The sequence below is a fragment of the Mus musculus genome, chromosome 19 (assembly GCF_000001635.26).
Source record: "Mus musculus strain C57BL/6J chromosome 19, GRCm38.p6 C57BL/6J".
Classification (NCBI taxonomy): domain Eukaryota; kingdom Metazoa; phylum Chordata; class Mammalia; order Rodentia; family Muridae; genus Mus; species Mus musculus.
In genome coordinates, this window is record NC_000085.6 from 40,086,809 (window position 1) to 40,113,955 (window position 27,147).

At 38.6% G+C, this 27,147-nt stretch overlaps 1 protein-coding gene across 3 annotated transcripts; it reads left to right on the forward strand.

The window, feature by feature from the left end:
* The first annotated feature begins 2,870 nt into the window (after nucleotides 1–2,870).
* On the forward strand, nucleotides 2,871–27,147 carry Cyp2c50 (cytochrome P450, family 2, subfamily c, polypeptide 50). Of its 3 annotated transcripts, NM_134144.2 has the most exons (9): nucleotides 2,871–3,059; nucleotides 3,413–3,575; nucleotides 3,738–3,887; nucleotides 4,137–4,297; nucleotides 5,396–5,572; nucleotides 9,909–10,050; nucleotides 11,147–11,334; nucleotides 24,468–24,609; nucleotides 26,626–27,147. In NM_134144.2, the coding sequence occupies exons 1-9, from the start codon at nucleotides 2,892–2,894 to the stop codon at nucleotides 26,805–26,807; spliced, it is 1,473 nt and encodes a 490-aa protein (NP_598905.2). In that variant the 5' UTR covers nucleotides 2,871–2,891; the 3' UTR covers nucleotides 26,808–27,147. The 3 variants fall into 3 exon arrangements, with proteins under 3 accessions (NP_598905.2, NP_001161347.1, NP_001161349.1); NM_001167875.1 differs by lacking the exon at nucleotides 5,396–5,572; NM_001167877.1 differs by lacking the exons at nucleotides 9,909–10,050; nucleotides 11,147–11,334; nucleotides 24,468–24,609; nucleotides 26,626–27,147 and having other exon boundaries at nucleotides 4,137–5,525.

Sequence of the window (27,147 nt, forward strand, 5' to 3'; positions counted from 1 at the left end):
TGCATCAATGGAAGGAGAGGTCCTTGGTCCTATGAAGGCTCGATAGATGCCCCAGTATAGGGGAATCAAGGGCTGGGATGTGGGAGTGGGTGAGTGGGTGGTGGAGCACCCTCATAGAAGCAGGGGTAGGGAGGATATGATAGAGTGTTTCCAGGAGGGAGGGAAACCAGGGAAAGGGATTACATTTGAAATGTAAATAAAGAAAACATCAAATAAAAAAATATTTTAAGAGATGATATAAAATTTGCTGTTAGTTTACAGGAGGATAGCACCAAATCTTCTATTGTTTCCTTTACTGTAGTTTGACTTTTAACCTTTTCCATCAATTTTACTCAATCTATACAATGCCAAGAAGCATGGCGGATAAGATCATTCTCTTTATTCATCTAAGTAAGTAAATGAATCAAAACACAGAGTTCTGGAGCTGTGGCTCAGTAGTTAAGAGCACTGGCTGATCTTCCAGAGAACCCAAGTTCAATCCCCAACAACCATATAGCAGCTCACAACTGTCTATAACTCCAGAGGGTCTGGCATCATCCCACAGATATGCAGGAAGAACATTAATGCATCTCCTTGATGCATAGCTAGCCAATCTTCACAGTAGATTCATTGTGTGGATTCATGGCTGTTCACAAGTGCGTGAAAGAACACTGCTGAGAGTAGAAGAACCACACACACACACACACACACACACACACACACACACACACACACACACACACACACGAAGATTATAAGATCCAGAAGTAAAACAGGTGGAGAACAGCATATATGAACTCAAACAGTTGTGACAACAAATACAAGACATCTAGACATTCAAGCCAGAAAACATTCCAGCAAGTATGTGTTGGTTGGGGGTGATCCTACTGTCTCAACAATAGCTGAGAATCTACTAGTAATTGGAAGCTTCCAGAAATAGAATATTAGGTTTTCATTAAAAGTGTGTTCCTGTGGATGAGTAGGAGAGTGGGGGTGTGGGGAGAGGGTATAGGGAACTTTCTGAATAGCATTTGAAATGTAAATGAAGTAAATACCTAATAAAATTGGATAAAAATAACCAAAGCATGATGTATGAAATTCTCAAAGAATTAATTTTTTTTAACTTTTGTTTTAAGGCAGGATCTCTCTGTGAAGTCCTGACCTGCCTACACATTGTATAGACCAGGACTACCTTGAACTCACAGTGATCCACCTGCCTCTGAATCTCAGATGCTTGGATTAAAGATGTAAGTCACCATGTCTAGAAATAAAAAAAAATTTAATTAAACAAAACAAATGAATACTAAAAAAAAAAAAAATGTGTGTTGCCTATTAAGAAAAACACCACATACCCAAAAGTATATACTGGACATGATGGGTTTAAAAAAAAATGAGAATGCTAAGTTGGTGGTTCTGGGATAAAGGACAGATCCATGAGAAGTTAAAGCAGAGATGAGTGAATTCAAAATGTGATGTATGAAATTCAAGGAATTAACAAAGGCACATTGGGAAGGATCACCTCTCTCTAAGGGATTTATTTCCTGCATTATAAGAATGGATCAGCCAACAGAAAAAAAAGGATAAACTGAGAATAAATAACCATTTTTCCATGTGTAAAATGATGCTGCTGTTAAATAAATATATAGAACTTACTTATCCAAAATAAGGTGTGTGAATTTGGGGGAATATGGGGCAATGTGCATAACCACAAGTTACTGCTTACTGTGTTGTAAACTGCCAAGAGCCCGCATCACAAAGTTCAACAAGTTATAAAACCAAACTTTTCTGAACTCCATGCAATAAAAACAGGGATAACCTTATTTACCAGATCTTTGTTTATTTTGTTTGATATTGATTAAAGTCACTTTTGAAGCATAGGGCAAAGTCACTAAATATGGTGGATACAAGCAACTGGAATGTTTCTGTGCAGGGAAAACAGGGGAGGCTTAAGTCCTTCTGTACCACTTTGTCTCTGGGTTCATCAAGGTTGTGAATTTATAAATCCCAGTTTCTCATTCTCAAATGGAAATAATCGTTCTTAAAAAAGAAAGTCGATCACACATAAAAGAGTAAAAGAGTGAAAATTGACAGAACTGCCTCAGGAATGTGATAACATCTTTGACTGCTGTGTCAATGTTTTCTTTAGTATCTTCTGCACTTGAGATTCTTTCCTCTATCTCTTGTATTCTGTTGGTGATGCTTTCATCTATGACTCCTGATTGCTTTCCTAGGTTTTCTATCTCCACGATTGTCTCTCTGTGATTTCTTTATTGTTACTAATTCCATTTTTACATCCTGGATGATTTTGTTCAATTCCTTGACCTGTTTGAGTTTTCCTGTAATTCTTTAAGGGATTTTTTTATTTCCTTTTTAAGGACTTCTACGTGTTTACCTGTGTTCTCCTGTATTTCTTTCTTTCTTTTTTTTTAAGAAACTCCATACCACATTCTATTTATTATATTTTTTAATTACTAAGCATTTGAAATGTAAATGAAGAAAATATCTAATAAAAAAGAAATGATACACAAAAATATACCCTGTAATAAAATCCAGATACATAGATAGATGATAGATAGATAGATAGATAGATAGATAATAGATAGATAGATAGATAGATAGATAGATAGATAGATAGATAGATAGATAGATAGATAGATAGAGTTCTTATTTATCAGCAATATTGGTCATACACAACTCAAGAAATTAAGGTAAGATCTCTTATGGGTACCGCATAAAGAACAAGGTAAAAGAAGTTCTTATTTGTCTTAGTATTGTAGCAATGTCTAGTTGAAAGAGAGATTAAACAATGTTTGATTAGTCAAGAATGTTCCAAAGTGCAATGGATTGATCTGGAGATGAACTACAAAAAAAGGCTGCCCCCAATCACAACTGTGTCAGTAAGAAGAATCTCCATGGATCCAATCCTGGTCCTGGTGTTCACCCTCTCCTGTCTGTTTCTCCTCTCACTCTGGAGACAGAGCTCTGAAAGGGGGAAGCTCCCTCCTGGCCCCACTCCTCTTCCAATTATTGGAAATATCCTTCAGATCAATGTGAAGGACATCTGCCAATCCTTCACCAATGTAAGTATGCCTTATGCTTCTCCAGTATTTTGCATGGGGATATATAAGTCATGATGCTTTCAATAAAATTCTATCACGGGAGCAATATTATTTTAAAATGTTCATTAAGTAGGAAACTGTAATGTAGTTCTTTTGTCACTAGTCCTGGTTGGGAAATTAGTAATGAGCAACGCTTCAGGTTGAAGAACACTTATGTCATTGCATTTTATAATATAATCGCATAGTTTTAAGTTATGCTTATTCAAATCCTTATTTTCTATTATAACACACTACTATTACCAGTCTAAAATTGTTTTAAATCATTGAGAATGCAGTTAAATTTTCCTAACATTTCCATTTCTTTCGATTCCTAGTTATCAAAAGTTTATGGCCCTGTGTATACTCTATATTTGGGCAGGAAGCCCACTGTGGTGTTGCATGGATATGAGGCAGTGAAGGAAGCTCTGGTTGACCATGGGGAGGAGTTTGCTGGAAGAGGAAGGCTCCCAGTTTTTGATAAAGCTACTAATGGAATGGGTAAGTATACATGTACTGCATAGTATGCATAGTGAGCTAAAGGATGGAAAGCAGAGGCCAACTCTGCTCCTGAGACACAGTTTGTGATTCTATGGCAGCCACCAGACATCCTCTACTTCTACTCCAGGATTTACTCTCTAATGTCTGTTTTTATTGCTTTAGGCATTATATTTAGTAAAGGAAATGTATGGAAAAACACAAGGCGCTTCTCACTCACGACTCTGCGGAATTTAGGCATGGGAAAAAGGAGCATTGAGGACCGTGTTCAAGAGGAAGCACGTTGCCTTGTGGAGGAACTTAGGAAAACCAATGGTAAGTGCAGGTTTAGAACCTGATCTAGGTATGGCAGTATGAGTGATTTTGTTCCTGTCCTATTTGAATTATTTTTTTCTAATGAGGTGTATAGGTCTCATGTTAATGTTTCAGTGAATGGCCAATCCATGCATTGCCCTTAGCATAAATGTAGCATAAAATTTATCAAGTGTCTTAACATGATAACAAGGGCATGGTGTCTTCTATGTGTATTTTAATGATATTTTACAATTGTTTCCAAATTTTCAGGCTCACCCTGTGATCCCACCTTCATCCTGGGCTGTGCTCCCTGCAATGTCATCTGCTCAATTATTTTCCAGGATCGTTTTGATTATAAAGATCGGGATTTTCTTAATTTGATGGAAAAACTGAATGAAATAACCAAGATAATGAGCACCCCTTGGTTGCAGGTGAAGTCATGATTCCTTGACTCTGAGAACATTCTTTTGCTCTTTATTATTTGCAGGTCAGATTGAACAAAGACCGAGTAGTGAGGTGACCAGACATGACAGTGCTGACTAACGTATTATGGAAAGAATATTTGGAAGCAAATTCCAAACCTCTTGCTATACAAATGGAAAACTAGAAGGGGCAATGCCAGGATAGCTTTGGCCTGCTATCTCCCTATCTATTGATTTCTCTATTAACTTCCACGGAAATCTTTTGATTAAATACTGTATTCACTTCTAGAAATTTGGCAAGTCACTCTTAGGACATTCTTCTACTATGTAATTTATTGGCCTCTTTTCAACAATTACACACATCTTCATCATATTACCAGCAAGGAGTATCTCAGTACAGAAAGACTATTCTCTTAAAGAGAAAGAATATGTGTGGCAATGAGAGCTGCCAAGAAGCAGTTACTTCAGTGGCTTGGTGCATAAGCAAGAACTCTAGTTTACAGGGTAAGAGGAAGAAGTTACAAGGTGCATGATTTCATTCTGTGTGGACGATAAGCATCCTCCCAGAATTGTCTTATGCTGAACTAGCCTTTCATGAAAACTACATAAAGAATAATTGTATTGGAAAACTCCACACAGGTTTTGGTATATAATTTATTTTAAGGCATAAACTCTTTTGTTTTAAAAAGCTGCTTGGTAAGAATAAAATCTTCAGTTATTAAATTTCTTCTGTAAATCAAGTCACCCAGACATCTTAAGTTCTTCTGTAGAGTATGTGTGTAAGTAATTTACATATGTGATATTTCAAACATGAGAATAGAGTTCTTGGAGCTATCAAAGAACAGACATGAACGTATTTTGCACAAAAAAAGATATGTGAGTGTGAAATTTTTGCTGTTCTTTGGTCATTTGGGCAGTAATTTCTCCCTTGTATTTCTCTATTAGAATAGAGAATTAGCATGTATGAAAAAAAAACTACCTCCTTAGGATGCACTAAAGTACATATTTTGATCTATCAATTCAAATCAATCATGTGGGATGATATAAATATGCCTTACTTACTTCATTACAATTTATTCATTTAGTAAATTCTTGAATTCCCTATAGGTTTGCAATACATTTCCTGTTCTGCTTGATTATTGTCCAGGAAGTCATAACAAAGTTTTTAAAAATTATGCTTGTATTAAAAATTTCCTTTTGGAGAAAATAAAAGAACATGAAGAATCATTGGATGTTACAATTCCTCGGGACTTTATTGATTATTTCCTAATTAATGGAGGCCAGGTAAAGAGTTTATACACATTTATACAATTACTAAATTGATCAAGTTCTTTACAGTCCACTGAATAATCACTAATTTCAAATTATGTCTAAACTCATGACAATACCATGTGAAAAACAATTTAGTAATTATTATTTTGTTTGAGTATGAATGGAAGAAATAGAATTAATTTGTTAATTGACACTGGTATTTAAATTACAAACAAAAGAAAGAATTTAAAACCATCTTGTGAGTAGAAAGGCAACAGAAAAGGTAGATGGGATGAAACAAATTCCAATTTACTCATACATCATGAACTGTCCTATCTTACCATGAACACAGATATCATCATACCACAGTGATGGATCATTAACATCCTACAGGTTAAAATTGATAGTGAGGTACTTGTACTGATGTAAAGGGGATCTTGAAAGGACTGAGTGATGTAGGGAGAGGTGTGCCTTGGTAAGAGTGGGTAGATGAAAGAGTAAAGCTTTGAATATGATCTCCAATTAATTTGCCCCAATGGAGATGGAGATGGGAATTATTTGGGCATGTTGTAAGGATTAACTGATGGTATTGTATAATTTGGGAAAAACACAGTTTCCTACAGTTTCTGAGATATTCTCACGTAAAAAAGCAATCACTAATAAATACCCGTTATTATTGGAGAGAATCAGATCTGCTCCCCTCATCTCTTTATCCTTTGCTAGCAGTCCAGTTCACATGGATTCTTTCCTGAAACACTTTAACAATATTTAAAATGTGAGCTCCTCAATGTCAGTACTCATTTTGCCAGACTGCTTGACCATTTCCATTTGAATTTACATTTCCATTTGAATTTTAAGATATATTAACACTTTCTACAAAGCAGCCAGTGGGTACTCATACAAAAATTGCACTTAATCTCTCAATCATTCTAAAGAGTTGTTTCATTTTTAAAACAGAGATAAAATAATATATGATGCTACTAAGTGTATTTTGAATGCACTGTAGTATTATTTAATGCATTTAGAAATAGTGCACCTATTCCCATCAAAATTCCAACTCAATTATTCACTGAGTTAGAAAGAGCAATTTTCAAACTCATCTGGAAAATAAAAAAGCTGGGATAGCAAAAATTATTCTCAACAATAAAGAAACCTCTGGTGGGATCACCATGCCTGACATTAAGCTGTACTACAGAGCAATTGTGATAAAAACTGCATGGAACTGGTACAATGACAGACAGGTAGATCAATGGAATAGAATTGAAGACCCAGAAATGAATCCACACAGCTATAGTCACTTGATCATTGACAAGGGAGCTAAAACCATCCAGTGGAAAAAAGACAGCATTTTAAACAAATGGTGCTGGGACAACTGGCAGTTATCATGTAGAAGAATGCAAATTGATCCATTCTTATCTCCTTGTACAAAGCTCAAATCTAAGTGGCTCAAAGACCTCCACATAGGACCAGAGACACTGAAATTAATAGAGGAGAAAGTAGGAAAAAGCCTCGAAGATATGAGCACAGGGGAAAAATTCCTAAACAGAACAGCAATGGCTTGCGCTGTAAGATCAAGAATTGATAAATGGGACCTCATAAAATTTCAAAGCTTCTGTAAGGCCAAAGACACTGTCAGAAAGACAAAAAGACCATCAACAGATTGAGAAAGGATTTTTACCAATCTTAAATCTGATAGGGGACTAATATCCAATATATACAAAGAACTCAAGAAGTTGGACTCCAGAAATTCAAATAACCCCATTAAAATGGGGTTCAGAGCTAAACAAAGAATTCTCAACTGAGGAATACCAAAAGGCTGAGAAGCACCTGAAAAAAATGTTCAACATCCTTAATCATCAGGGAAATGCAAATCAAAATAACCCTGAGATTCCACCTCACACAAGTCAGAATGGCTAAGATCAAAAATTCAAGTGACAGCAGATGCTGGCGAGGATGTGGAGAAAGAGGAACACTGCTCCATTGCTGGTGGGATTGCAATCTTGTACAACCACTCTGGAAGTCAGTCTGGAGGTTCCTCAGAAAATTGGACATAGTAATACCAGAAGATCCAGCAATACCTCTCCTGGGCATATACCCAGAAGTTCCAACTGGTAATAAGAACACATGCTCCACTATGTTCATAGCAGCCTTAATTATAATAGCCAGAAGCTGGAAAGAACCCAGATGCCCCTCAACAGAAGAATGGATACAGAAAATGTGGTACATTTACACAATGGAGTACTACTCAGCTATTAAAAACAATGAATGTATGGAATTCTTGGACAAAGAGTTGTATCTGGAGGATATCATCCTTAGTGAGTTAACCCAATCACAAAAGAAGTCATTAGATATGCACTCACTGATAAGTGGATATTATCCCAGAAGCATAGAACACCCAAGATACAATTTGCAAAACACAAGAAAACCAAGAGGGAAGACCAATGGGTGGATACTTCATTCCTCCTTAGAATAGGGAACCAAATACCCATGAAAGGAGTTACAGAGACAAAGTTTGGAGCTAAGACGAAAGGATGGACCATCCAGAGATTACCCTACCCAGGGATCTATCCCATAATCAGCCACCAAACCCAGACACTATTGCATATGCCAGAAAGATTTTGCTGAAGGGACCCTGTTATAGCTGTCTCATATGAGGCTATGCCAGTGCCTGGTAAATACATGCTCACAGTCAGCTATTGGATGGAACACAGGACCCCCAATGGAGGAGCTAGAGAAAGCACCCAAGGAGCTGAAGGGGTCTGCAACCCTATAGGTGGAGCAACAATATGAACTAACCAGTACCCCCCAGAGCTTGTATCTCTAGCTGCATCTTTAGCAAAAGATGGCCTAGCCGGCCATCACTGGGAAAAAAGGCCCATTGGTATTGCAAACTTTATATACCCCAGTACAGGGGAATGCCAGGGCCAAGAAGCAGGAGTGGGTGGGTAGGGGATCAGGGAGGAGGGAGGTATAGGGGACTTTCTCCTAGTATCTCTGTTATCCCTTGATGGTCCTGAGTGGTTATCACTTTTTCTTTGTTACCTGTGTCTCCTCAGATCAGGTAGTCCTTCCATCCCTCCCTATTCCATAGACCATGTTGCTAGTTGATAACACATGCAATGTACCCAGGTCATATTCACTGTGTCAATATGATCTTGCTAGATATGCTTTCTTAACTCTTGTACACTATTTGAACTTTATGGTAAGTCTACAGCAATTTGAGTCCATGAATAACTTTTTTTAAATGTTAATAGCAAATTCTCCTTAAAATGTTTGCCACAGCTCTAATACCAAATCTGTACTTTTCCACTTGCTATTAATTTAAGTTTCCTCACAAATGAAAAGAAATCTAGTTAAGAGTACTCTATCAAGAATCTATTGAATTTAGGTACAAAGAGACTTCTTGTAATTCTGTGTTGAAGTAGTATATTAGGCACAAAGCATTAGAGTCAAGTGTCTGCCAATGTTTTTATTATGTTTATCATATGAACTATTTATTTATTTTTTTTCCATTTTTTATTAGGTATTTCGCTCATTTACATTTGCAATGCTATACCAAAAGTCCCCCATAGCCACCCACCCCCTCTCCCCTACCCACCCACTCCCCTTTTATGGCCCTGGCGTTCCCCTGTACTGGGGCATATAAAGTTTGCGTGTCCAATGGGCCTCTCTTTCCAGTGATGGCCGATTAGGCCATCTTTTGATGCATATGCAGCTAGAGTCAAGAGCTCCGGGGTACTGGCTAGTTCATAATGTTGTTCCACCTATAGGGTTGCAGATCCCTTTAGCTTCTTTGGTACTTTCTCTAGCTCCTTCATTGGGGGCCATGTGATCCATCCAATAGCCGACTGTGAGCATCCACTTCTATGTTTGCTAGGCCCAGGCATACTCTGACAAGAGACAGCTATATCAGGGTCCTTTCAGCATAATCTTGCTAGTGTATGCAATGGTGTCAGCATTTGGAAGCTGATTATGGGATGGATCCCCGGATATGCATATGAACTATTTAAACAGATTTTAAAACAGATTTTAATATTAGAAAATAGACAAAGATAAACAAAATCATCTTCTTTTTTCCCATACTTTCTATAGACTTATCAAACATTGTATACACAAACTTACACACACCTGGTCAGATAATGTTTGTAATTTAATTTTAGACAAAGAAGAAATATAAATATAAAAATGAAATTTAGGCAATCAATACCACAGTATCTGAAAAGCCATATTAGATTTGACCACTGTTGTACATTTAGAGGCAGTGTGTTGGCCACAAAATGAAGTTGTGCAATATTGTAGATTTTTTTGTAGTTTTGTGTTCAGTAAAAATAAAAAAATAAATAAAATTATTGTATCAAACCATTCTTAGGAAAACGGCAACTATCCATTGAAAAATAGGCTTGAACACCTGGCAATAACAGTGACTGATCTTTTTTCTGCTGGGACAGAGACAACAAGCACAACACTGAGATATGCTCTCCTACTCCTGTTGAAGTACCCACATGTCACAGGTGAGGATAATACAGGTATTGAACTACTGTGCTCTTGTAAGATGCTGATAAGATGATGACTAGCCACCTGCATGATGTCATTTAACATCTCAGTATTTCATTTTTTGTTCTGCTATCTGTAATGAGGAGGGTGATTAAGAAATGTAGAGACTATGAGTTCTCAGTTCCCAGGCAGGTGGTAGGCACCATACAAAACAAATAGGTTTTACTTGAATCTTGTCACTATTGCATAATGAGAAAATAGTTTCAAACTACACATGCATGCACATAAATTAAAAATAAATATTGAATTTTAACAGATATCTGATTCCAAATGTCTTTCATAATGACCATCATAACAGATAACTATACTTAAATTTATTGTTTAAAATATTTGATTACTTATATTTTATTATGACTCTAAATAATAAATATATTCTAATGAGTAATAATCCTAATTATATAGGACAGCATCATAAATCTATGTCATAGCAGTTCTATACACCTGAATTTATTCTTGATCATGAAAAAAATGTTTATAATTAAGCTGAGGCATAGACTCCATGCCCTGGATAACCTTGCATTATTGTAACAAACATGTCACATATCCCAGAGCCCATTTTAAATGTCTGACATGGTGGCCCATGCTTGTAATCTTCTCACTGGATATATGAAGACAAGAGAACTGAGGTATTCACTGGAAAGATGTTCTAGCCTAATCAATTCACTGAGGGACTCTTAGAATCTGTGAAGAAACAAGGAGAATAACTCCTGAAGAACATTTAAGAATCTAAGAATGTCATCTTAATGTGTGCAAATTCACATGTATAAATGTGAATTTATAGACAGATGAGGGGGGAAATGCTTTACACACAAGTAGTAACTACTAGATGAGTGGTATGGATACAATTGCAGTGTATATGTTGTGTGTACTGTGGTCTGTACTGTTTGTGTCTGTGTGTGTGTGTGTACTGATCAGAGGTCTTTTCAAAATTTTTACTAGTAAATAACACTTTAAGGCACCTTCATTAGGCCCTAGATAGGCCTGCATTGTTGTGAAAAAAAAAAAACATGTCACTTCTCTCCTTTTCCAACACCTTTCACTGTGACCAATTAGCTAAAGTCCAGGAAGAAATTGAGCATGTGATCGGCAAGCACCGAAGACCATGCATGCAGGACAGGAGCCACATGCCCTATACTGATGCCATGATTCATGAGGTCCAGAGATTCATTGACCTTGTCCCCAACAGCCTGCCCCATGAAGTGACCTGTGACATTAAATTCAGGAACTACTTCATCCCCAAGGTAAGCTTATGTTTTTGCATCTCTATGCTTTTGATGCTCCTAGGTTCACAATGTGATTCCAGTCCACAGAGCCATATAGTGCTATGAGAGCCTTGTGCTGATTCATGGATAGGATAGCAGCTCTACAGGAGGCAGGGACATAGCAGTGTTGCTTCCACATTTGCTCTTCTTTTCAAATATTTTAGTAACACTTAGGTGGTTACATTTCCATGTTTAAGTCTCAACTTTTTCTTGATTTTTCCAAAAACCCCTCTGGACATTTTTAGAATTATTAAAATATTAACAATTAATTACAAAGAGTTTATATCCTGAATTCTTCAATTCATCCCTATGTTTGTGTCATTCCTTTATTTGGACTGTTTATTCTTTGGTGTAATACTTACTTTTCAATGAATTAGCTTATTTTCTCAGACTTTTACTGAATAGTTAATGCTCTCTTACTATAATTTTTCTAATGTCTTTGCATTTTTAAATGGTTTGTAGAAACAATTGATCTCATTATTTTATTTTTTCTTACTTTAATTACCCTGGAAAAGTTAACTAATTTTTCTACTTATTTATCTGTATGTGGAATTTCAAAGTATTTTCTGAGTTAAAATTTGTATGTATTTTTCATATTCTTCTTATTATTTTCTTCTTATGTTACTATTGCACCTGCCAATAAATTACAGATAACACTTAACAGACCTGCTTTTTAAATTCTACACTCACTAAAATCCAATGATGATGATGCATAATTGAATAGAAGGATGTAAAATAACTCAAATTAATAACTCAAGCTATTGATTCATTTAACCCTCCCAGAAAGCAGCTGATGTAAATATAAATGCTCTAAGATAGAAATGATTGAATGAAGAGGTTCAACTAATCTAATGGACAAGCCAGTTTTATTTCTGATCAACAAGCAGTATAATTTGAAGGTTCAAGACTGTAGTCAACATTGATGTCTTGAGATTTTTAGTTGTTATCAGAATAAGACTGTAATTTTTTTCCTTTGACATGAATTTTAGTTATACAAGTGTGGACATTCTTTCCAAGTTTACTTTCTGCATCCATAGGTACAATCGATGTATTTGCTAATGTTCTATCACTAAGTGTAACTACTGTAAGCAAATGAATTCATTTGAATTTGATCTAACATCTTCTTCCTTGGGATGTCATTAATGTAGAACTCTGCCCCAGATCTAGAATTAGATATGACTGGAAAACATTCATATATATAAATATAAAGAATATGACAGGAGTGACCTATCTCCCTGATCCCCTCCTCAGGCTTACTGTTTCATTTAGTGTTGCATCTGCTGAACTCAAACTCCTTCACGGCTTTGCTAGGTGTTCGTGATGTGACTGTTCTCTGTTGGGTCTAGTGAACTAGTGTAATACACTCTTTTCCTTCATAAAAATCCTGGTACAGAAATAAACATCCCGAAGTAGCTGTGATCACAGTCTTTTACAATAACAAAGCTGTCACAAATATGCAACTTTCTTTGTCCACCTGGAGCCAAAGATCTCAGTAGAGATAGCAGGCTAAGATAAGAAACAATCAACTTTGCCTGCAGCTTTCCTGATGCAATAAGGCATGAAAATGCTGCTAGTCCTTTGCGTTCTGTCATTGTAGGAGCTGTCCTTTATGCTCTGCAAACAAATGAGGAGGGCTGTAGACCATAGTTACAGAGTCTGAAATGTAATTTTCACAGGCTTTCCACAAATAAAAATACTCTTTCATTTTTTTATTTAAAACATATTTAGTTAAGTTTTCATGCTCAGAGTCAGGTGGAGAGAGACACAGACAGACAGACAGACAGACAGACAGACAGACAGACAGACAGACAGCAGACAGATAGACAGAATGGAAAGAGAGGATTACAGCCTGTGAAAGCTTTGTACAGAACATTCCCAGCTGTGAGAAGTTTGAGGATTATGTGATATCGATGTTAAGAGAATCTGCCAGCACCAGCTCAAACCATCTACATGCATCTTTAGAAGCTGTTTCTTTTTTTTAGCTGTAATTGCACTAAAAATGTGACCATCACAACTTTATTTTATTTTATTTTATTTTTACTTATTCACTTTATGTCCTGCTCAATGACTCCACTCTGGATCACTGCCTCCCACAATCCTCCCCCCATGACTCCTTCCCTTCTCCTCTGAGCAGGTGCCACTACCTGCCCACACATACACACATACCTACATTCATACCTCCACCTTGGCACCTCTGAAAGGTTAGGTGCTTCCTCCCCCACTGAGGCCAGACAAGGCTGTCCAGCTAGAACAGCTCCCACATATGGGATCAGCTTTTTATGATAACCCCTGCTCCAGTTGCTTGATACCCACATGAAGACTAGGATGAACATTTCTTAATATGTACATGGAGGCCTAGGTCAGGCTGGTGCATGTTCTTTGGTTGGTGGTTTAGATTCTGAGAGTCCTGCAGGTCCAGGTTAGTTGACACCATCGGTCTTCCTGTGAAGTTTCTGTCCCCTCAGATCCCTGCGATCCTTCCTCCTATTCTTCCCTAATAGTCCCTAAGATTCGTCCACCATTTGGCTGTGTGTGTCTGTATCTGTCTCAGTCCACTGCTAGGTATAGCCTCTCAGAGGACAACATGCTCCTCTCTGGAAGCATTAGAGATTATTATTAATAATGTTAGGGATTGGTCCTTGCTTGTGGCATTGGTCTCTAGTTGGGCTGCTTATTGGATGGCCATTCCTTCAGTCTCTGCTCTACCCCAAGTGCCTGCATTTCTTGTAGACAAGACAGATTTTTGGTTGAACATTTGAGGGCAGGTGTCTCTATTGTTCCTCTCCGGTCCCTGCCTGGCTACAGGAGGTGGCCTCTTCCGGTTCCATATCCAAAATGTAGTGATCACATCTAAGGTCATCCCCATTGATTCTTGGATTTGTTCTGTATCCTTGTTCTCTATATCACCCTGGAGATGCCCCTCACCTCCTTACCCCATCGATTGCAGAATTCCATTCATTTTCATGGCCATCTAGCCATCTCGCCTGTCATTCCCTACACCTAATCCTGAACCCCTCATTCTCCTCCCAGTACCCTCTCCCTTCCAACTCCCTCCCTCCATCTGCTTTCTATGACTATTTTATTCCCCCTTCTAAGTGAGATTCAAACTTCCTTGCTTAGGCCTCAATTCTTGTTTAGCTTCTTTGGCTCTGTGGAGTGTAGCATGGTACCTGTATTTTATGGCTAATTTATAAATGAATACATGCCATGCATGCCCTTTTGGGACTGGGTTACAGATTAGTGCTTGCCCATGGGATAGATCCCCAGTTGGACTGGTCACTGGATGGACTTTTCTTCAGTCTCTGCTCCATTTTTATCCCTACATTTCTATTAGACTCATACAATACTGAGGCAATTTTTTTCCCTAAATGAAATGAGAAAGTTTATTGATTATTTTTTTATTTTAACATTTTTTCCATTTTTTATTAGGTATTTAGCTCATTTACATTTCCAATGCTATACCAAAAGTCCCCCATACCCACCCACCCCCACTCCCCTACACACCCACTCCCCCTTTTTGGCCCTGGCGTTCCCCTGTACTGGGGCATACAAAGTTTGCGTGTCCAATGGGCCTCTCTTTCCAGTGATGGCCGATTAGGCCATCTTTTGATACATATGCAGCTAGAGTCAAGAGCTCTGGGGTACTGGTTAGTTCATAATGTTGTTCCACCTATAGGGTTGCAGATCCCTTTAGCTCCTTGGGTTCTTTCTCTAGCTCCTCCATTGGGAGCCCTGTGATCCATCCATTAGCTGACTGTGAGCATCAACTTCTGTGTTTGCTAGGCCCCGGCATAGTCTCAGAAGAGATAGCTACATCTGGGTCCTTTCAATAAAATCTTGCTAGGGTATGCAATGGTGTCAGCGTTTGGATGCTGATTATGGGGTGGATCCCTGGATATGGCAGTCTCTACATGGTCCATCCTTTCATCTCAGCTCCAAACTTTGTCTCTGTAACTCCTTCCATGGGTGTTTTGTTCCCAATTCTAAGGAGGGGCATAGTGTCCACACTTCAGTCTTCATTCTTCTTGAGTTTCATGTATTTTAACATTTTTATTAGACATTTCTTCATTTACATTTCAAATGCTATCCCAAAGCCCTCTATACCCTTCCCCCACTCTGCTCCCCAACACACCCAGTCCCACTTCCTTGCCCTGGCATTTCCCCTGTACTGGGGCATATGATCTTCGCAATACCAAGGGCCTCTCCTCCCATTGATGGCTTACTAGGCCATCCTCTGCTACATATGCAACTAGAGACACAGCTCTGGGGGGTACTGGTTAGATCATATTGTTGTTCCTCCTATAGGGATACAGACCCCTTTAGCTCCTTGGGTACTTTCTCTAGCTCTTTCATTAGGGGCACTGTGTTTAAACGTGGATTGGTGAGCCAATCCCTGCACTGGTTGCCCTGTCAATCTACTGGAGGTGGTCTCTCTAAGTTCTATCTCCTCACTGTTGGACATTTCATGAAAGGACATCCCTAGTACTGAATCCTGGAAGCCTCTCAATCCCGGGTCTCTGGGACTTTCTAGAGGACCCCCATCTTCGATGCCCAATCCCACTCTGCTGCATATTTCTATTCATTCTCCTGACCCTATAGGCCTCTATTCTCTCTCCCCTATACCTGATCCTGCCCTCCTTTTCTGTCCTCTTCACTGCTCACAGCCACATCCTTCCCTCCTTCCCTCCCTCCCTGCCTCCCTCTGCCTTCCATGATTATTCTGTTTCCCCTTCTAAGTGGAATTGTTCACACTTGGGCCTTTCTTGCTGTTAAAGCTTCATATGGTCTATGAGTTATATCATGGATATTCTGAACTTTTAGCTTATATCCACTTATCAGTGAGTATATACCACACATGTCCTTTTGGGTTTGGGTAACCTTACTCAGGATCATACTTTTTAATTCAATCCATCTGCCCACAAAATTCATAATGACCTTGTTTTTAATAGCAAAACAGCATTCCATTGTGTAAATGTATCACATTTCCTGTATCAATTCTTAAGTTGTGGGATATATAGGGTGTTTCCAGTTTCTTAATCACTCTTAATGTATTTTGTTTTATTTTATTTAACTTATCCTTATTTTCTGTCTTTCCTCCTTCCTATCCTCTTCCATTATTCCTCTTCTGTCCTACAAAGAGTCCCATGTATTTGTATTTATACAAATATATAGATTCCATATAAAAGAGTAGACTCTTCTCTCTATCACATGATTATATTTGTATAGATGAATTGTCTAAAGGAGCAAAAACAAGTGACATTTGTCATTCTAAATGTTGTATATTTTGCTTAAGTAATCTTTTTATTACTAACCACACAAAACACGGGATTCCATTTGATACCATGTTCTATGTGACTTGTGAAGACCACATGATGCAGGTAGTGAGACTCTCATGCCCAAACCTGAAGCTAATTAGAACAGAATCAGCAGTATTGGTCCCAGAATCCAAAGTTCTGACTTTAAATGTCATTGACGGCATGTTAGCCACATCACTGGGACTGATCTCAGATTCCACCTTGTTTCTAACCTGTTCTGTGTGTTGAAATATCACTGTTCTCATTTACATTAACCCCTTCTTTTTATGCATCTTTAAGTCTACTCCATTGATCAACCCGTCTATTTCCTTACCAATACCAAACAGTTTTTATCACTATTGCTCTGTACTACATCTTGAGATCAGGAATGATGATTCCTCCAGAGGTTCTTTTATTGTTGAGAATTGTCTTAGCTATCCGGGATTCTGTTTCCATATAAAATTGAGAATTGATCTTTCAATGTTTCAACACAAAATTGTATTGGAATTTTTATGGAAATGGCAGTAAATCTGTAGATTCATTTTGGTACGATGTCCATTTTCGGTATGTTAAGCCTACTGAATTATAAGCAGGTGAAATAATTACAACTTCTGAGGTGTTCTTTGATTTCTTTCTTCTTCTTCGTTTTTTTTTAGCTTATTTGATATTTTCTTTATTTACATTTCAAATGCTATCCTGAAAGTTCCCTATATCCTCCACCCACTCTGCTCGCCTACCCAGTCACTCCAACTTCTTAACCCTGATGTTCCCCTGTACTGGGGCATATGAAGTTTGAAAGACCAAGGGGCCTCTCTTTCCAATGGTGGCCGACTAGGGCATTTTCTGCTACATATGCAGCTAGAGACATGAGCTCTGGGGGTACCGGTTAGTTCAAATTGTTGTTGCACCTATAAGGTTGCAGACACCTTCAGCTCCTTGGTACTTTCTCTAGCTCCTCCATTGGGGGCCCTGTGTTCCATCCTATAGATGACTGTGAGCATCCACTTCTGTATTTGCCAGGCACTGGAATAGCCTCATAAGAGACAGCTATCAGGGTCCCTTCAGCAAAATCCTCCAGGCAAATGCAATAGTGTCTGAGTTTGGTGGCAGATTATTGGATAGATTCCCGTTGAGTAAGTCTCTGGATAGTCCATGCTTTAATCTTAGCTCCTAACTTTGTCTCTGTAACTCCTTTCATGGGTATTATGTTCTGTATTCTAAGGAGGAATGAAGTATCCACACTTTGTTCTTCCATCTTCTTGATTTTCTTGTGCTTTGCAAATTGTGTCTTGGGTATTCTAAGTTTCTGGGTTAACATCCACTTATCAGAGAGTGCATATCATGTGAGTTCTTTTGTGATGGGGTTACCTCACTCAGGATGATGCCCTCCAGGTCCATCCATTTCCCAAAAATTTCATATATTCATTGTTTTTAAAAGCTGAGTAGTATTCCATTGTGTAAATGTACCAGATTTTCTGTATCCATTCCACTGTTGAGGGACATCTGTGTTCTAACCAGCTTCTGGCTATTATAAATAATGCTGCTATGAGCATAGTGGAGCATGTGTCCTACTTACCGGTTGGGACATCTTCTGGATGTATGCCCAGGAGAGGTATTATGGGATCTTCCGGTAGTACTATGTCCAATTTTCTGAGGAACCGCCAGACTGATTTCCAGAGGGTTGTACAAGCTTGCAGTCCCATCAACAATGGAGGAGTGTCCCTCTTTCTCCACATCCTCACCAGCATCTGCTGTCACCTGAATTTTTGATCTTAGCCATTCTGACTAGTGTGAAATGGAATCTCAGGGTTGTTTTGATTTGCATTTCCCTGATGATTAAGGATGTTGAACATTTTTTCAGGTGCTTCTCAGTCATTCGGTATTCCTCAGGTGAGAATTCTTTGTTTAGCTCTGAGCCTCATTTTTTAATGGGGTTATTAGATTTTCTAGAGTCCACCCTCTTGAGTTCTTTATATATATTGGATATTAGTCCCCTATCTGATTTAAGATAGGTAAAGATCCTTTCCCAATCTTTTGGTGGCCTTTTTGTCTTATTGACAGTGTCTTTTGCCTTGCAGAAGCTTTGCAATTTTATGAGGTCCCATTTGCCCATTCTCGATCTTACAGCACAAGCCATTACTGTTCTATTCAGGAATTTTCCCCCTGTGCCCATATCATCGAGGCTTTTTCCCACTTTCTCCTCTATAAGTTAGAGTGTCTCTGGTTTTATGTGAAGTTCCTTGATCCACTTAGATTTGACCTTAGTACAAGGAGATAGGAATGGATAGATTCGCATTCTTCTACATGATAACAACCAGTTGTGCCAGCACTATTTGTTGAAAATGCTGTCTTTCTTCCATTGGATGGTTTTAGCTCCCTTGTCGAAGATCAAGTGACCATAGGTGTGTGGGTTCATTTCTGGGTCTTCAGTTCTATTGCATTGGTCTACTTGTCTGTCCCTATACCAGTACCATGCAGTTTTTATCACAAGTGCTCTGTAGTAAAGCTTTAGGTCAGGCATGGTGATTCCAACAGAGGTACTTTTATCCTTGAGAAGAGTTTTTGCTATCCTAGGTTTTTTGTTATTCCAGATGAACTTGCAGATTGCGCTTTCTAATTCGTTGAAGAATTGAGTTGGAATTTTGATGGGGATTGCATTGAATCTGTAGATTGCTTTTGCCAAGATGGCCATTTTTACAATGTTGATCCTGCCAATCCATGAGCATGGGAGATCTTTCCATCTTCTGAGATCTTCTTTAATTTCTTTCTTCAGAGACTTGAAGTTTTTATCATACAGATCTTTCACTTCCTTAGAGTCACGCCAACATATTTTATATTATTTGTGACTATTGAGAAGGGTGTTGTTTCCCTAATTTCTTTCTCAGCCTGTTTATTCTTTGTGTAGAGAAAGACCATTGACTTGTTTGAGTTAATTTTATATCCAGCTACTTCACCGAAGCTGTTTATCAGGTTTAGGAGTTCTCTGGTGGAATTTTTAGGGTCACTTATATATACTATCATAACATCTGCAAAAAGTAATATTTTGACTTTCTCTTTTCCAATTTGTATCCCCTTGATCTCCTTTTGTTGTCCAATTGCTCTGGCTAGGACTTCAAGTACTATGTTGAATAAGTAGGGAGAAACTGGGCAGCCTTGTCTAGTCCCTGATTTTAGTGGGATTGCTTCCAGCTGCTCACCATTTACTTTGATGTTGGCTACTGGTTTGCTGTAGATTGCTTTTATCATGTTTAGGTATGGGCCTTGAATTCTTGATCTTTCCAAGACTTTTATCATGAATGGGTGTTGAATCTTGTCGAATGCTTTTTCCGCATCTAACGAGATGATGATGTGGTTTTTGTCTTTGAGTTTGTTTATATAATGGATTACGTTGATGGATTTTCGTATATTAAACCATCCCTGCGTCCCTGGAATAAAACCTACTTGGTCAGGATGGATGATTGCTTTAATGTGTTCTTGGATTCGGTTAGGGAGAATTTTATTGAGTATTTTTGCATCGATATTCATAAGGGAAATTGATCTGAAGTTCCCTATCTTTGTTGGGTCTTTCTGTGGTTTAGGTATCAGAGTAATTGTGGCTTCATAAAATGAGTTGGGTAGAGTTCCGTCTACTTCTATTTTGTGGGATAGTTTGTGCAGAACTGGAATTAGATCTTCTTTGAAGGTCTAATAGAACTCTGCACTAAACCCATCTGATCCTGGGCTTTTTTTTGGCTGGGAGACTATTAATGACTGCTTCTATTTCTTTAGGGGATATGGGACTGTTTAGATCGTTAACTTGATTCTGATTTAATTTTGGTACCTGGTATCTGTCTAGAAATTTGTCCATTTCATCCAGGTTTTCCAGTTTTGTTGAGTATAGCCTTTTGTAGAAGGATCTGATGGTGTTTTGGATTTCTTCAGGATCTGTTGTTATGTCTCCCTTTTCATTTCTGACTTTGTTAATTAGGATGTTTCCCTGTGCCCTCTAGTGAGTCTAGCTAAGGGTTTATCTATGTTGTTGATTTTCTCAAAGAACCAACTCCTCATTTGGTTAATTCTTTAAATAGGTCTTCTTGTTTCCACTTGGTTGGTTTCACCCCTGATTTTGATTATTTCCTGCCATCTACTCCTCTTGGGTGAATTTTCTTCCTTTTTTTCTAGAGCGTTTAGATGTGTTGTCAAGCTGCTAGTGTGTGCTCTCTCCGGTTTCTTCTTGGAGGCACTCAGGGCTATGAGTTTCCCTCTTAGAAATGTTTTCATTGTGTCCCGTAGGTTTGGGTATGTTGTGGCTTCATTTTCATTAAACTCTAAAAAGTCTTTAATTTCTTTCTTTATTCCTTCCTTGACCAAGGTATCATTGAAAAGAGTGTTGTTCAGTTTCCACGTGAATGTTGGCTTTCCATTATTTATGTTGTTATTGAAGATCAGCCTTAGGCCATGGTGGTCTGATAGGATGCATGGGAAATTTTCAATATTTTTGTATCTGTTGAGGCCTGTTTTGTGATCAATTATATGGTCAATTTTGGAGAAGGTCCAGTGAGGTGCTGAGAAGAAGGTAGATATCTGTTAAGTCCATTTGTTTCATAACTTCTGTTAGTTTCAATGTGTCCCTGTTTAGTTTCTGTTTCCACGATCTGTCCATTGATGAAAGTGGTGTGTTGAAGTCTCCCACTATTATTGTGTGAGGTGCAATGTGTGCTTTGGCTTTACTAAAGTTTCTTTAATGAATGTGGCTGCCCTTGCATTTGGAGCATATATATTCAGAATTGAGAGTTCCTCTTGGAAGATTTTACCTTTGATGAGTATGAAGTGTCCCTTCTTGTCTTTTTTAATAACTTTGGGTTGGAAGTCGATTTTATTTGATATTAGAATGGCTACTCGAGCTGGTTTCTTCAGACCATTTGCTTGGAAAATTGTTTTCCATCCTTTCACTCTGAGGTAGTGTCTGTCTTTTTCCCTGAGATGGGTTTCCTGTAAGCAGCAGACTGTTGGATCCTGTTTGTTTAGCCAGTCTGTTAGTCTATGTCTTTTTATTGGGGAATTGAGTCCATTGATATTAAGAGATATTAAGGAAAAGTAATTGTTGCTTCCTTTTATTTTTGTTGTTAGAGTTGGCATTCTGTTCTTGTGGCTGTCTTCTTTTTGGTTTGTTGAGGGATTACTTTCTTGCTTTTTCTAGGGCATGATTTCTGTCCTTGTATTGGTTTTTTTCTGTTATTATCCTTTGAAGGGCTGGATTCGTGGAAAGATAATGTGTGAATTTGGTTTTCTCATGGAATACTTTGGTTTCTCCATCTATGATAATTGAGAGTGTTGCTGGGCATAGTAGCCTGGGCTGGCATTTGTGTTCTCTTAGTGTCTGTATAACATCTGTCCAGGCTCTTCTGGCTTTCATAGTCTCTGGTGAAAAGTCCGGTGTAATTCTGATAGGCCTGCCTTTATATGTTATTTGACCTTTCCCCTTACTTCTTTTAAGATTTTATCTTTATTTAGTGCAGTTGTTTTTCTGATTATTATGTGTCGGGAGGAATTTCTTTTCTGGTCCAGTCTATTTGGAGTTCTGTAGGCTTCTTGTATGATCATGGGCATGTCTTTCTTTAGGTTTGGAAGTTTTCTTCTATAATTTTGTTGAAGATATTTACTAGCCCTTTAAGTTGAAAATCTTCATTCTCATCAACTCCTATTATCTGTAGGTTTTGTCTTCTCATTGTGTCCTTGATTTCCTGGATGTTTTGAGTTAGGATCTTTTTACGTTTTGTCTTTTCTTTGATTGTTGTGCCAATGTTCTCTATGGAATCTTCTGCACCTGAGAATCTCTCTTCCATCTCTTGTATTCTGTTGCTGATGCTTGCATCTATGGTTCCATATTTTTTTTCCTAGGGTTTCTATCTCCAGCATTGCCTTACTTTGGGTTTTCTTTATTGTGTCTACTTCCCTTTTTAGGTCTAGTATGGTTTTGTTCATTTCCATCACCTGTTTGGATGTGTTTTCCTGGTTTTCTTTAAGGACTTCTACCTGTTTGGTTGTGTGTTCCTCTTTTTCTTTAAGGACTTGTAACTCTTTAGCAGTGTTCTCCTATATTTCTTTAAGTGAGTTATTAAAGTCCTTCTTGATGTCCTCTACCATCATCATGAGATATGCTTCTAAATCCGGGTCTAGCTTTTCGGTTGTGTTGGGGTGCCCAGGACTAGGTGGGGTGGGAGTGCTGCGTTCTGATGATAGTGTGTGGTCTTGATTTCTGCTAGTAGGATTCTTACGTTTGCCTTTCGCCATCTAGTATTCTCTGGAGTTAGTTGTTATAGTTGTCTCTGGTTAGAGCTTGTTCCTCAGGTGATTATGTTAGCCTCTATCAGCAGACCTGGGAGACTAGCTCTATCCTTAGTTTCAGTGGTCAGAGTATTCTCTGCAGGCAAGCTCTCCTCTTGCAGGGAAGGTACTCAGATATCTGGTGTTCGAACCTGCCTCCTGGCAGAAGTTGTGTTCCACCCACCAGAGGTCTTAAGATCCCGTGGGGGGTCCTGTGAGGACCTTGGGGGTGTCCAGAAACTCCGAGCACAAGGAACGCCGCTGCTGGAGTGAACCGGAAGAGACTTGTGCCCCTGATCAGGTCGGGTTATCTGCTTCCTTAATTAATGCAATCTCAGGTCCCGCGTGATTGGCTTGGAGCAGACGCTGTGTTCCACTCACCAGAGGTCTTAGGATCCCGTGGGGGATCCTGTGTGGGTCCTTGCGGGTGTCCAGAGACTCAGCGGGCAAGGAACCCAGGTGCTGCAGTGGAATGGAAGGGACTTGTGCCCCTGATCAGGCCAGGTTATCTGCTTCCCTAGTTGATGCATTCTCAGGTCCCGCGTGATTGGCTTGGAGCAGACGCTGTGTTCCACTCACCAGAGGTCTTAGGATCCCGTGGGGGATCCTGTGTGGGTCCTTGAGGGTGTCCAGAGACTCAGCAGGCAAGGAATCCAGCTGCTGCAGTGGACTGGAAGTGGTACACTCTCTTTATAAGCCCAGGGATACCCAAAATATTTCTGGCTTTCCCACATCTCAAACTATGCTTTCCTAGCATGCTTGTTTGGTGTCTTGGTGCTTCCCAGAAGTGACATGGGATAAGCTCAGTCAAACTCCCTGCATTCAGCCTCCCCAAGAAGCCATGCCCAGTGGCAGGGCAGATATGGCCCACAACAGAATATATTGGTGGATTTCCATATATTGAACCACGCTTGCATCGATTGGATAAAGCCTACTTTATCATGGTGAATGATGGTTTTGATATGTTCATGGATTCCTTTTGCTAGTATTTAACTGAGTATTTTTACATCAATGTTCAGAAGAGAAATTGGTATGAAGTTCCCTTTCTTTGTTGCATCTTTGTTTGGTTTAGGTATCAGGGTGATTGTGGCCTCACAAAATGAGTTTGGTAGTGTTTCTTCTGTTTACATTTTATGGAATAATTTGAGGAATACTGGTATTGGCTCTTCTTTAAAAGTTTGCTAGAATTCTGCACTAAAACCATATGGCCTTGGTCTGATTTGGGTTGGGAGGTTTTAATGACTGCTACTCTTTCTTTAGGGGATATGAAATTGTTAATATAGTTTACCTGATCTTGATTTGAATTTGGTACATGGTATCTATCTAGAAAATAGTCCGTTTCATTCAGATTTCTTAGTTTTTCTAAGTATAGGTATTTAAAGTAAGACCTGGTATTTTTTTTAAAAAAATGACCCCTTTTATGGAAGATATAGTAAACTAAGTTATTTTCCTAATATGTTTTAACTCTATAATTTCTTTATAACTTGGTGTCTCTGTTGTGTGTTGTTCCAGGGGACAAATGTAATAACATCACTGTCATCAGTGCTGCGTGATAGCAAAGAGTTCCCCAACCCAGAGAAGTTTGACCCTGGGCACTTTCTAGATGAGAACGGAAAGTTTAAGAAAAGTGACTACTTCATGCCCTTCTCAACAGGTAATGAAAATTCATTTTCATGTGTCTGATTTACAGTTTCAGTTGGAGTCATAAAACACAATGACCAAAAGCAATTTGAAGACAAAATTTCATCTTGAAATTTGTACTCTAACATCAGGAAGTCTGAACAGAAATTCAAGACAGGTACCTGGAAACTAGAAATGATGTAGAGGTCATAAAGGAGTGTTGCTAACAAGTTTCCTTCGGCCTGTTTTCTAAGAAAACCCAGGACCACCAACCAAGAAGTAGCACTACCCACAGTGAGCAGGGTCCTTCCACATAAATCATCAATCAAAAAAATGGACACACAGGCTTGCCTACAGGCTAATCTGGTCCGGCATTTTCATGAATGAGGTTTCCTGTTTCTAAATAACACTAGCTTTGGTCAAGGTGACATAAAATTAGCCAGCATAAACTGGCCAAAAAGCAGGAATATTGTGACTGTGTTGGGCCTTACATCGTGACTCCCATAAGGTTAGTAAGTTTGTATTTTATGCATAATGAGGAACATATTCCAGGTACCCAGGCATTGCCCTTGTTGAAACATGTTCCCTGTCAAAAGATAAAAAAAAAAAAAAAGTGAGACGTTAGTTTTCACAATTATTTGTGGCAATTTGAGAAAACAAGACTTTATGATATTAGCATTCTGCCTTTAGCTATATAACAAGGACACCAAAGAAGTCGGTGATGACTTCTTCTGGAAATTAGACTTCATTTAGACTTTATTCACTTATCATGAATTTGGAGATTGCTATATTTTTCGCTTCTTCATTCTTGTTGCTCCTTCCTCACCTCCTGGCTTGGTTAAGCTGAAACAGATTTCTAAAAACACAGAGAAACTCCAAAAATCAAGCTCAGTCAGAAAAACAGATGAGTGAGCATAGTGATACAGATGTACTAGTGCAGTAAGTGAGAATGGCACACCGCTATTCCAGGGAACTGTTAAGAATCATCACATTCTTTCTTTAAATGTTTTTATTGGTTATTTTATTTATTTACATTTCAAATATTATCTCCCTTCCAGTTTTCCAATCCCCCAATAGTGTCCCCCTCCCCTACTTCTATAAGGGCCCACACCCACCTACCCATTAGTGATAGAGATCAGGAACAAAAACTGCAGAATATTTAAAAATATGTAATTATTATAAATGTTTCTTACTTGCATGTAATATGTTTTTAACAAGTTCACTGGCACTTTATCACTACAGTCCTCCCATAAGCCCCAGCACCATTCTCTCTTTCAATTTCATGTGCCTACTGAGTTCTCTATATGATGCTACTGTGTGCATGAGTATAGAGTCATCCACTGCAACTTTGGTAACCTACCAGGGGCCACATCCACGATTAAACTAGCTCTCTTTCTCTCAATAGCCATCAGTTGCCAATAGCTCCTCAGTTCAGATAAGTCATTATGAGCATGTACCTTGAACTTGCTAGAATGGGCCATTTTTACAAAAGTAAAAATGAGTTTGAAGACATGACACAACAGTTAGGATAACATGCTTCTCTTATAAAGGACCTGAGTTGAATGCTCTGCAGCCATATTCTATAGCTCTTGCTATTTCCTTAAGATAGCATGCTCTTTAGAAAATAAATGTGACCCACTTTTTTCAACATGCCTGATATGTTATCTTCTCAATCATTCATCCATCTAACCATACATCTAATAACTCAACAGTTATTCTTAACCTCCAATATCAGTTAAGAGTTACCCCGGAGCTCTTGTCTCTAGCTGCATATGTATCAAAAGATGGCCTAGTATGCCATCACTGAAAAGAGAGGCTTATTGGACACACAAACTTTATATGCCCCAGTACAGGGGAATGCCAGGGCCAAAAAAAATGGGAATGGGTGGGTAGGGAAGGGGGGGGCGGTATGGGGGACTTTTGGGATAGCATTGGAAATATAATTGAGGAAAATACGTAATAAAAATATATTTTAAAAAAAAGAGTTCTGTGTGTCTCAAGCTCACACTTGTGAATAAGACATAGTTACCTCTTTGACATTTTTACACAGGAAAACGGATATGTGCAGGAGAAGGCCTGGCACGCATGGAGCTGTTCCTATTCCTAACCAGCATTTTACAGAACTTCAACCTGAAACCTCTGGTTCACCCAAAGGACATAGATGTAACCCCAATGCTCATTGGATTGGCCTCAGTGCCTCCTGCTTTCCAGCTCTGCTTCATTCCTTCCTGAAAATCAAATGCCTGGCTCCAGCTGGGACATCTTCTGTGATCACCCTGAGGCTTTAATTCACTACTTTCCACACTGGACACACTGCTTTTTATCCATTTCTTTTGCCTGCTCATAATTTCATAAGGTTCTATGAACATACATTTACCAATTTGCAGATCCTGCACAAATATTTCTGACTGGTCCTATTTTCTGAAACACTGTTACCATATGCTGTGATGATATGGACCTGATTCCAAGTTAAATATACTCTCATAAAATTGAAATTACTATTGTAAGATAATTCACTGTCGCTTCTCTTCTGCATTTTCTTAATAATAAATTCTTTTGGTATAACTATTCT